We start from the raw sequence: 12,326 nt of genomic DNA on the forward strand, positions 1-12,326 counted from the left end.
CATGATCCCATCTTCTCTGTTAACTTCTGGGAAAAATGGATGATTCTGTATTTGTTAGGTTGTTTTAAAATATTTTCAGTAAACTATTATGCTGAATCACATTGGTTGAAAATGTTTCACCTACATGAACTCTTCCTTACCTTTTAATAACCTTTAATGCCTCAACTTTTCCTTTATCCCTGCTAGTCAGATGATCATACACATCAAGTATCACTCCAATGCTTTCTTTAGACCTCCTGTTGTTGGTAACACACTTGAAAAAGCTGTTCTTGTTATCTTACACAACACTGGCTAGATTCAGTTCAGAATGAGCTTTGGCCTTTTGTGTCTACAAACCACAGCTCTGTACTCTTCCTGTGAAGCCTGATCTCACTTCCAGTGGCCATACAAATTATCTTTCCTCTTGAGCTCCACAAAGAGTTCCCTGTTCAGTCAAGCTGATCTTCTACCTCACTTGCTTGACTTACAGTGCAGCAGAATTTTCTGCTTCTGTGCTTCTAAAGGCACTTCTGACACCTTGACCAGCACTCATGGACCCCTCCAAAGCAGATTGCCAGGGTACTCTGCTAAAGAGCTCCATGAATAACTTAAAGGGTTTTTCTGCTGAAATCCAGGGTAGCAATGCTGGTGTCCTTTATTCTCATTGCACTGAGAGCTCAACCATTAAACTCAACCATTTCATTTCATTTCACCAGACAGACACCTAAAATTACACCCCCCATGAGCCCTCTATTCACGAATAGCAAGCCTAGGAGGGCTTGGCTCACTGAGTACCTCTGACAAGAAGTTATTGTCTCCTGAAAATGTCAAGAAAGTCCTGCTCATCACAGCAATATTATATTCCCAGGTGATGTGTGGGAAGTTAAAAACCTCCCATAATGACAAGGGCTAGCAATCCAGAGATTTCTCATAATTGCTTATAGAATAAGTCATCAGTGCTCACATTCTGGCTAGGCAATCAGTAGTAGACATCCACTACTACATTTCCTTGTTTCCCATCCCTCTAACCTTCACTTAGAGGCTCCCAACTACATCAGCACTAACTCAGAGTGCTGTACAATCACCTCTCCCTTACATACAACATGATATCTCCAACTTGTCTCCCCGCCTGTCCCTCCTGAACATCCTGGAGCCCTCAATCTCAACGTTCCACTTGTGGGACTCATTTTACCAATTCATGCAAATACCAGTGATATTGTAGCTCTGGGACCTGACCAGTGCTTCTAGTTCATCCTGTTTGTTTCTCATACTGTGTGTGCTGGTGTTCAAGCATTTCAAATGTGTTCCTGAGCTCTCCATGCTCCCAGGAGCAGTGGAAGTGTTCCCACTAGCACTTGCTACCCTCAGGTGATGTCATGTGTCTTACCTTCTGTAATGATGTTGGAATCCCCTTTCCCCATCAATTCTAGTTTAAACCCCTCTCCATGCTCCCAGCTTACACTCCAAAAGTCATTTTACCCTTCAGGACAGGTTGGTTCCATCAGGCCCCAGCGTACCTTGCTTTTCCATCATTTAAAACCCCAAAGTTTTGGTGGAAACACCAGTCCCAGAGCAAGGTATTGACATCCTGGGCTCACCTGTTTGTTTCAAGTTCTCCCTCATTATTGGGAGGGTTGAAGGGAAACACTATCTGTTCCCAAATTTTTTTTAGCATTGCCCCAGGGCTTCTGAAACCTCATTTAATTGAACTCGGGCTTTTTGTGGCTACATCATAATTAGTAGCCACATGAAAGAGCAGGAGTGAGTAGTAGTCTGAAGGTTGCAATAACCTCTTCAGTCTTGTGGTGGCATCTCATCATCTTCCTCCCTGGGAGGAAGAGAACTTCCCTGAAAAGAGAATCCAGTCTGCAAATGGGTACTTATATTTTGCACAGGAAAGAATCACAAATGAACATAACTCACTCTTATTTCTCCTCAGTTCTGGTCTTAATGCAGATTTTGCTCCATGGGGTTGCTGCCTTCTCTGTTAGCTCTGGTCTTCAGGGTTTTTTTGTCATCATACTTGTTTTGCACTCCCATGGCTTCCCTGAGTAAAGTCATCCAAACACGGCTTTCAACATCCCTTGTGTTCTTCTTGAAAAGTCATTCAGTGCCAAAAAGCTTCATATATTTTTCTCTTTTCATAAATTCTCTTATTTTCACTGCATATGATGTACCAGTTGGAGTGACTTAATGTCAATTTTCACTTACATTATGAAGGTATAAAAGGCACCAAATGCAATATACATCTTATTATGTTATGTAATGAAACACCATTTTCAGTTCCTATTCCAAAGGGGTAACAGCCTTTTATTCATTGCATGTAAATTGCTCTTGAAATCTAGTTAGTGGAAAAACCATTGTATATAATTATTATTATTAATGTGTATGGCTTGTGCAGTCTCACATTCAGCAAATGATGTGGATGGAGAGAGCATGCTTAATAAGAAAAAGGTTGTTTTGAAATTTTTTAATACAATGCTCATGTCTCTTTAGATAGTGAGAGCCTGAATTGAACTTCTTTGAATTGTTGTTTTTCATCCAGGATAAGAGAACAGTCCACACTCCTGCCTGTTTGCTTTTGCTTTCAGTTCCTGTGAGTTAATCTTGTTAAATCCTGTTCTCTGAATGGATAATATGTTTTAGTCTCTAGAATTGTGACAGTCTTCTCCTGCAGTGCAAATGGCTACCTAAAGTTCCATCAGACAGGTCTCTCTTCCCAGATTCAGCTGGCTTGGTGGTTTTGTTGCACCAAGATGAGCACCAGGGTTTCAGTTTTTATGCATGACTCTTCCTTCTGGTGAAGTTTTGAACTCCTATATCCAGTCATTCTTTCAAGGCTCCTGCACCAGTTACCTCTTTCACTTGGAAGCTCTGAAGCAGTCTAGCCGGTGTCTCTGATTAAAAATGGATACCTGTCAAAAGGAAGGTAAATGTCTATTTTACACTAGGAATCCCCTCCTGCATTTAACACTTTCTTGATTAATGTAAATTTTCCCTCTGACCTGTGTGTGGCTGTCTGGCCTCTTTGCAGGGGATGCACCTTCCAGTTTTCCACTGGGCCTCACACTGTGTATCAGTACACGTATTAAAACCAGATAGGTGCAGCTCTCTGAACATACTCATATAATTATCTGTAGCTCATTACAAGGTTTGATTGGGACCAGATATGACAGTAATTAAATTCTTGGAAAAGAAGAGAGATTATCATTTTGGGATGAGACATCCCCACTTTTCTCCTCTTAGACCTGTCACCACATAGTCTATTCCACCAGTGCAGTGGTAGACACACTGTCAGTACTAGCCAATGCTCTTCCTTTGTGTCAAGCCCTCTGTATCCTCAAAACACCCTGAATTAACAGGCTTCCTTATATTTAAAACCTTTAATACAGGGTTGCGGGTTTTTTTTCTCCAGAACCAAATTAAAATACATTCCAGACATTTCAGATAGAACCTAAAAGATCAGCATATCTCTCTTTTTGTCTTGTAAAAATACATTCTCTTTCTTGCTGGTTAAATTTCAAATATCTGCAAGTGTATAAGAAATTTCTTCTTCATACCCTTTTACTTAATAGTCTTTTGTTTGTGAAGCTATAGTCTATTGCCATGGAAATGAACACAATTCTATAATTATGCTCACATCTTAAGATCCCCCTTCATTATGAAATACCAGCTTCTTTAACTAAGCTTCTTATATCAGCTTGAATATCAGCTTCTGATAGAAGTGTTTAGGACTTCTTTACCAAAAATTTTGTGGGGAAAATGGTTGAAAATGAACACAGCTTTGTATAGTTTTGGTAACACAACAGAGGCACGAAAGATGTTTGGGCAGAAGGGATTGCTTTCCTGTGCTGGGCTGAGCTGGACACCAACTATGTGCCCACCAGCTGCTGGGTCTATCCCAGCCTCCCTCGGGATGATGGAAGAAAGAATCAGGAAAGCACACATGAGAAAAACTCATCAGTGAAGTTAAAGGCAGTTTAAGAATCAAAGGGGTGAAGAAAAAGAGGAAAAGTAAGCAAGAGATGCAAAAGCTGCCACTCACAATATCCCATCAGCAGACTGATGGCCAGCCAACCTCTGAGCAACTGCTACCTTGGAAATACCAAAACTATAGTTTTTATTGCTGAGCATGATGTCATGTGGTGTGGGACATTCCTCTGGCCACTTTGAGTCAGCTGTCCTGGCTGTGTCCCCTCCCAGGCTTGCCCACTCCCAGTCTTCCTGCTGAGGGGAGAAGCAGAGGGAGAGGCAGAGGAAGTCTTGATGCTGTGTGAGCTCCATTCAGCATCAGCCAAAACAGTGTTGTGTTACCACTATTATTTCAGCCAGAAATCAAAACCACAGCACTCCATCAGCTGCTGTGAAGGAGGTTAACTCCATCCCAGCCAAAACCAGCACACCTCCCAAAGGAATGGGTGTTCTAAACACATTTCAATATTTTTAAGTTCTCTCTCCATAAAAATGTTTCTCTGAGGAAGATTGCTATTGAAGTGTGTTTGATTTCAACTTTAACCACCAGTGGTACCCATCAGATCTGGGCTGTATCAAGTGCTTTTCTACCCAGTAATCATAAAATGTGGTTCAACATCTTTCTAATCCTTTTTAGAGGGTTCTTTCTCATCTGCTTACACATGGGAGACAGCTCTCTGTATCTATGTATTAGCTCATTGCCCCAGTGCCACTGACAAACCTTCTGCTGATCTTCCTGCTTTGGATTGTTTCTGTCACAAACACTTTTCTCCTTTTTGAGAAACACAATATAGAAAGCATGTTTAGAGGTGTCTGAGGATCATTTTCCAGTGCAGTACCTTCTAGCAAATCCCTGTAGGTGCCTCTGAAACTTCCTCCTTAAGCCTCTGCTTTATTATTCTCTATTCCTTTATTCACTGCAAGTTTTTAAGGATATGTTATTCCTGGTTGAGAGTTTTAAATTAACATCATAGACCCATGTATAATTGTTTATGTATATTTCTTTTCAAGATGCCAGTGATCAAAGAGAAGACATTTACATTGGAAACCACATACCTTGTTCAGAAAGCTTCAATGGTTACTGTATACATGGGAAATGTGAGTTCATTTATTCCACTCAGAAGGCTTCCTGCCGGTAAGTCCTTCATGTCTCCAAAATCTGATTGAAATCACTGTAAAGCTTAATCAAAATGCTCTCTAGGCATAATGACAGCATGTGTCACTTTGTGATATCTAAGCAGTGGCTCAGGAGGAGCATCCCTGTGCTGTGGGCAGCACCAGCTGCTCCCATCAGGAGGGAGATAGTGCTCAGCGGAGAGGCTCGGTCACTCAGGTACATCAGAACCTGAATCCCTCTGAGGAGTGGAGCCTCAGCCTTGTCTTCTTATTTTCAGCTGCTAAATCACATCCAGAGCTAAAAAACAAGTGAAACAGAAACACATTAGAAAGGCCTTTGCCTTCCTTGGCTTCTGTCTGTGACTGTTCTTTCACCACTGACCCCTCAGCCTGTTCTTACACTATCAGCACATTTTATTGCTCCTGTCGTAAACTCCCTCTAGAGAATCAATACCTTATTTTTAACATTTATTGCCCTTTTTCACAATAATAGGCTTATCTAGAGAATAAAAATTTGCAAAATATTCTTTAGCCCACACCTTTTGTCTACAATGTAAACTAGCAACTCAGAACACTCAATATTAAGCCCTTCAGTGTTTTCCAGAGTATATGAATATTCCTTAGCTCCCAAATAATGTTTTTCCTTTTACATTTCACCAATGGAATTCTGTATCTTTTTTTTCCTCCAAAACTTTATTATTGTTGTTCTTGCTATTATTATTAGTATTATTATTTAAAATTTGTTTATAGCAAAAGGCCACTTTGCAATAAGGTGCAGTGCCCTACTTATTAGGAGGTTTCACTCCTGAGCTTTTATCTTGCAAGCTTGTACTTTTAGATTAATGTGGCTGGAACTGCCATAACTCTTTGCTTTCCTTTGCTTTTGAAACTTCAGCTGTAAATCCATTGGATGCTTTCATATTTTCTCCCTTGATCCTTATTGATTGATGATATTTAGGTGTTTTTTGCACTGCCAAGATTTAAGGGTTTCCAGACAGATCAGAGAGCAGGAAGCTCCAAAATGGCAGAGCCAGCACCAGCATTGTTGTCAACTTAAGCACTTGAAAACTTCTATTATTTCTTTTACCATGCAAGACCCTTTCTTGTTTATTTTCAGCTTTCCAATAGCACTGTTTTGGTTTTCTTTTGGTCTGGAACCAAGAGAACTCAACATGGCTTTGCTTCTTTTGGGAAACAGGGTGCACCCCCACCATCATCTTGATGGGCATTAGGCAAAACTATCTGATTATAGTATTCTTTTGATCTAGAACTGTATTTAACGCAATTCATAATGTATTTGTCCTCAAAATGTTTAAAATAGCAGTATTTCAAGGTAAACATTCCTGTCTGAATTAACTAATTTTCATTTTCTCAGAAGTTTTGTTGGAAGGTGCTAATCTTATCGTAATTATCAATTTATGATTCAGTGTAAATTCCATCTTTTAAATATTTATTATTACTCTAGTAAGTATTGATAGGCAATGTTTTGATGGATCTAATTAATTTACCATCCTTTTAAATTCTATTTTATAGTTACATTTACTGTTACTAGCTTCAGTAGCTATGTATTTAAATATTCTGAATAGTATCTCAGTACTGAGCCTAGCACAACAAACCTCACGTAGTTCCAGCCCAGAATTTGTGACTATCAGTTCTTGACCCTGACTATCAGACCTCCTTTGGATTTTTCTTGGCTATTAAAATACTGATGGTCTCATGCTTTATGCATGTTTCTTACTGGAGCAGAGTTATTAAGGAAACAAATAGTTTATAACAGACATCAATCCGCCGTAGTAATCATGTACCTCTATCAGAGAAAAAAATTCTCTCTTTCTCCAGCAAGGAAAATATAATGATGATTGCTAAGGGCAAATTGTTATTTTCAAATGCTTTCAGTTCTCATAGGCATCTAGCATTTACATTGTTTAATTTGGTCCTCATTTCCTGGCAGCGATGTATGTGAGGTATCAGATGACCTATAAAGCTGCAGAAAATACTTGTGCAGAGAAAATTCTGAGTTCTGCTTTCACTGAGGGCAATGAATCTCCTTGCTTACTGTACAGCAGCCCTCCAGGACTGCCAGCAGGCGGGAGGACGGTTTTGTAGCAGTCAGTGGCACAGTATTGAGTTTAGCAGCCTTTGCACAGATGGGATCAGGGCTGTCTCCTGCTGCCCCCCTTGTGCAGTGCAGTTCTGCCCTGTCCTTATGGCAGGCTGTGTCAAGGACACACAGTCCAGCCCTTTAAAAAGAACTCTAAACTTTATGCTAAATCAATTAATTGACTAATCAGCTTATTTTGATAAATCCTTGCTGACCTCTATTGATCTTGCTATTATACTAATTCTATATTGTCTTGTTATACATTTATGCAGCAGAATGTTCTAAAATCCGTTCTGCTAGTTTAAAGTAGAAAACTAGTGACTACTACTTCATCCTGCCATTATGTAATTCTTAATGCAAGCACTTTTCCTCCTGAATCTGCATTCAGTATTTCTCAGAAATAATTTCTTGTCATTTCAGTGTTTCTGAGGAAACATCTTTGAATTCCTTGTGCCACCTCTGCTTTGTTTTGTCTCCTCTGCATTAAAGCAGCTCTCACATTGATAATACTTCGTCTGCTACTTTCTTTAATGAAAATAAAAGCAAAGTAACAATAAGATTTAAGTCCTCTTGACTAACAAGGAGACATCTTCCTTTCTGTATTTTCTTGCATGATTACTAGTGTGTTCACTGTCCTCATTCTTCTCATATGCTTATTCAGAGTTCCCTTTATTCCCTTCCTGGCTACCACTGGGCACACTTCTACCACATGGAGGGTTTTCTTTAACAAGTCTTACTGGAATTTGGTTCATGCCTGAACCAAAACTCCTTACACAGCAGCTCATGGCTGGAGAAAGTAGAGTCACATGTAAACCCCAACTATTATCCTTGCATGCAGAGGAGGATTAGGAGTTGCATTAGCATTTGTAAAAAGGTCTTTGGTGTAATTATTTTGTTGCTCCAAAAAGAATTAATTCCTACCCTAGCACAAAGCTTTTGAATGGATGAGTCTGATTTTGTGTTGCATTCAGGCTTGTCAGATCCAGTTTACAAAATTATTGTTGCTCTGCCTGCATGTGAGTATTTCTTCTGCAGCTGCAGAGCTGGAGGCCAAGTGTATGATTCAGTTGACCACAGTGATGCATTCATGTCAGTCAATTCTAAAGGACAGCTGTACTAGGAACTTGCCCAGGGTTTTAAGTGGTGGCCTTTGACTCTGCAGACTTCATCTCAGTGGTTTGGGTGGCTCTTGCCTTTTCTTGTGCCTGAGCCTCTTTTGCCTTGAGACATGGATTGTTTCAGAGTGTGTTTGCACAGGCACATCTTGCATTGCTGGAACACATCACTGCTCAGGAACAGTCTCTGTTGAGCTTCTCATTGAGCTAAATGCTGCTTTGCTCAGGCAAGTTACCACTTAAAGAGCTGATTCTCTTCTGCTTCCTGTTATTTCTCCCATACCCCATGCAAATTATTTTGGATTCTTCCTTGAACTCTCACTGAAACAGTTGTGAGCCATTGGGTTTTCTAAGCTGACCTCCATCACATTCTGGCTCAGCCACAAGGCAGGAGGGGGTTTGGTGCTGGTCTTGTCCAGTAGATTTTGCAAGATTCCACTTCTCTAGGTTGCAGCTTGAAAAGGGGTCTTTTTTTTTCAAGGTGGATTTTCAATCCATATTTCAAGGTTGCCCTTCCTCTTTGTCACTTCTGTCCCATATATAACAATGGAGATGAATGAGCTGTGCTCTCTCTGTGTTTCATGAACATGATTCTTGCATTTCATTTAGCCTTGTCCACTTGTCTTCCTAGTGTCTACTTGTTCCACCCAGTTGCTTCATTCTTCCTAAGTATTGTACCAATATAATAATGACCCACATATTTCTTTTGACAAATCGGGGTCCTCCTCATGCTGGTGTGTTTTCAGAGGGCCACTAGTAACCTTATCCAGAAAAAGCAGATCATATCTACTTGCTCTGTCTCTTCTCTTGCCACACAGATCCAAACCATTCCTAACCCAAGCATTACCACATGTGCACCTCCTCACCAGTTCTTTCTCAGCTGGAGTCACCTTGGATTTCTCATTTCATCTGTAAAATCACTGGGATGCTGTCAAATTACAGATTCCATGAAATATTCCTTTTCTTTTTCAGGTGTGAATCAGGATATACTGGACAGCACTGTGAAAAGACAGACTTTAGTATTCTTTATGTTGTCCCAAGTAGACAAAAGCTTACACATGTCCTTATTGCAGCAATAATTGGAGCTGTACAGATTGCCATTATAGTTGCAATTGTCATGTGCATAACCAGGTAAGTAAAGACAAAAACAGTGAAAAATTACACATTGTATGGATATACTTTTTCTGTATTTAATTATATGATGTCCAACATTTTATTTGCTTAATATGCACTTAAAAACTACCTAATGACTCAAGCAGGATGATCATGTAACATCCTATCTGCCCCTTTGTTTCTTTGGTCACTAAAGACAGATTTGTTTGAATTTAGAAACCGCCAGTAACCACTCTGAATCTCCAGACCAAACACACAGCAGAAGAGATCAGCCTTAAAACAAATCCTAGAGTTAAGCTACCATGTTAGGCTTTCACTGGACTTACTGAGGTATTGCTGAAATTTCGTGGAACCTTTGAACCCAGTGAAGCCAGAGGCTGACAAGATGCCCTGTGGTGCCACTGTAAATGGTGTTACACAGAGAAAGAAGTACCCCTCACATCATCTACACTTTCTGAAAATTAATGTACAACTTAGTCCCATTATTAGACACTCACTGTAAGAACATGTTTTGTGAAACTTAAAGACGCACAAGCACATTTTGAGACAACTATAGGTTGTCTCCACTCTGTGTAGAAACTCATTCTCACACTGTGTAAAAACTCAGATGAGAGCCATGGGTTCTTTTTGATGACAAGGCATTCAGGTCTAGGACTTGAACCAAACAAAACACTGAGGTCTCTGAGACAGATAAAGGATAACTTTTTTACCTTATAGATGCATGAAGTATTTAAGTCTTACACTTGGGCATCTGTGCCACAGTTTGACTTTTCCTCCTCAAGTTGTCCTTCACTTTTTCAGCTCCACATACATTGGGCCATAAAATTTCTGCTACTGCATTAGTTTAAGACTTTCAAAACTCAGGGATGTAGAGGGACATGGCGAATTAACAATACAGGCCTTTTTCCCTGTATCCCTTGTAAAGTTCAAGCTAACAGACACTACTAGCACATGTATAAAATAGCACCTGCCCATGTAAAAGAGTTACTTGGTTCATGCAATTGATGTCATTCCTTTTTTCACTGAACATCCTGCTGGCCAAAGTAGTGGTGTGGAAGGCTATGGGTCAGCTCCTCTTTCAGCCTCTGTATGACCATTCCCCAGATCTCAGTCTCTCACGTCTTGCTGCATCCCAGCAGGACTGCTGCATCATTCATTGCCTTGGCTAAGTGCCATTCCATTCAGGATTGCTGGCTTTTGTGAATCCTTTTAGTTGTGTGTCTGGCCCCAAGAAAGGGACTGCCAGAGTCACCCCACAGAGAGACCTGGGTGGGCTCTGTCTCATGGGCTGCAGCGAGCAGCAGGGCACCTGGAGGTCCAGCTCTTCAAAAGGCTGATTGATCCAGCCTCACCATCCACTGGGTTTTAAATATGAAATATGTATAAAGCAAAGCTAATGCAATCATTCCCTGTGGAATGTGTTTGCTGGATCAAGGCTGAAGGATGCAGCACCTTGCTGCTTTCAGTCTCAAGGTCAAGCAGGGCTCCCCTCTGCACGATCTGGGGTCCTACAGACATTCCCAGGGCACAGTCCAGTACTGAACAGCAGGAATGCCCCACTTGTCAGCACAGATCATAGACTCCTTGCTATTGCCAAGTACAGAAAATTGAGTCAATGCATGATTGTTAGGCTTAATTATAGGTGTCATATATAAAATCAGCCCTCCTTTGCTATTTCTCTCTTTTCTTTTTAACAGAAAATGCCCCAAAAATAATAGAGGACGTCGGCAGAAGCAAAACCTAGGCCATTTTACTTCAGATACATCATCCAGAATGGTTTAACTTAGTGCTTTTTATACCTACATTGACCATGTGATGTACATTTTTATTATATCTTTTTTTAAAGAATGGAAATATTTATTTCAGAGGCCTTATTTTTGAACATTTTTAGTGTCACAATGTTGGTCTGTATTCTGAAAGCATCAGCTCTAACAGCTATGGACTGCTTTAGTATCTTTACTTTTATGTTTTTGAATACAGTAGTTCATTTTCTGTATCTGTATCACATGGTTATATAATAGACTTGTGCTTTATCCATGGAATGTAATATTTTTGGGAACACAGATTTATTCCAACAATGGTTGTAGACTTAAAAAAACCCCAACAAACCAACAAAATAAGTCCACATTACCTAAAAAACAAGGCATGAACTAAAGGTAAAAATGTTTACAGCTTACTTTTCTTATGAGGAACTAGAAAACACTGTGTTTAAATACCGTAGATATTTAAATGTTTTTGGAAGTTAGTAACTGATTTTTTAGACACTGCCTATCGCATGAACTGTGAAGCTGTGTGCTGTGTGTAGTTGTAACATATTTATAAAATGAGTGGGCTGGGTCTAAGCACTGCCATCTTCAGTAATAATTCCAACAATTTATTTTTAAAGATGAAAATTATAAATTTCATAATTTGGGAAGTTACCTGGTAGGACAGATGGCACAGGTCCAAAAGAAGTAGGTCTTAGTAGATTTAGGTATTATAAAAATTGGTGTTGAATAATTGAACACAAATAATTGGAATAAAGCCTACTTTATCACTGTTAAAACTGTTTTAATACTTCTTAAACTTTTTTAAAGAAAATACATGTTTTAACACCTACAATACAGATTGTATAGTGTTTGTGATCAAAATAAAAAAAAAATAAAAGTGAATGAATTACTAGTGCTCTTGTATAGAGTATTTTAAGAGCTAAAGAAGTCCATCCAAATTAGTCTGCTGGTCATCGTTATATTAATAGACTGTTAGTTGTCGTTTGAAAGATCCCAAGATAAAGTGTGAATAGGATGTGTTCAGCTGTTTTAACATGTAGTGTAGGCTTTCAGAATTTTGCATGTAGGATTTAATAATTTGTTCAATAAAAAAAAAAAATGCTTTCAACATTTTGAACTGGAAAAGCATGTCACAATACAACGTTTTCACTATATTGCCTC

At 39.5% G+C, this 12,326-nt stretch overlaps 1 protein-coding gene across 2 annotated transcripts in view; it reads left to right on the top strand.

The window, feature by feature from the left end:
- Positions 1-12,317, top strand: part of TMEFF1 (transmembrane protein with EGF like and two follistatin like domains 1) — a 114,624-nt gene extending 102,307 nt beyond the window's left edge. For both annotated transcript variants that reach the window (XM_063164501.1, XM_063164511.1), the window contains exons 8-10: positions 4,963-5,086; positions 9,256-9,414; positions 11,094-12,317. In XM_063164501.1, the coding sequence (XP_063020571.1) occupies positions 4,963-5,086; positions 9,256-9,414; positions 11,094-11,178 (368 nt within the window). In that variant the 3' untranslated portion in view covers positions 11,179-12,317. The remainder of the gene's footprint in view (positions 1-4,962; positions 5,087-9,255; positions 9,415-11,093) is intronic.
- The last annotated feature ends 9 nt before the right edge of the window (positions 12,318-12,326 follow it).

Source organism: Melospiza melodia, chromosome 1 (assembly GCF_035770615.1).
Source record: "Melospiza melodia melodia isolate bMelMel2 chromosome 1, bMelMel2.pri, whole genome shotgun sequence".
Lineage (NCBI taxonomy): Eukaryota > Metazoa > Chordata > Aves > Passeriformes > Passerellidae > Melospiza > Melospiza melodia.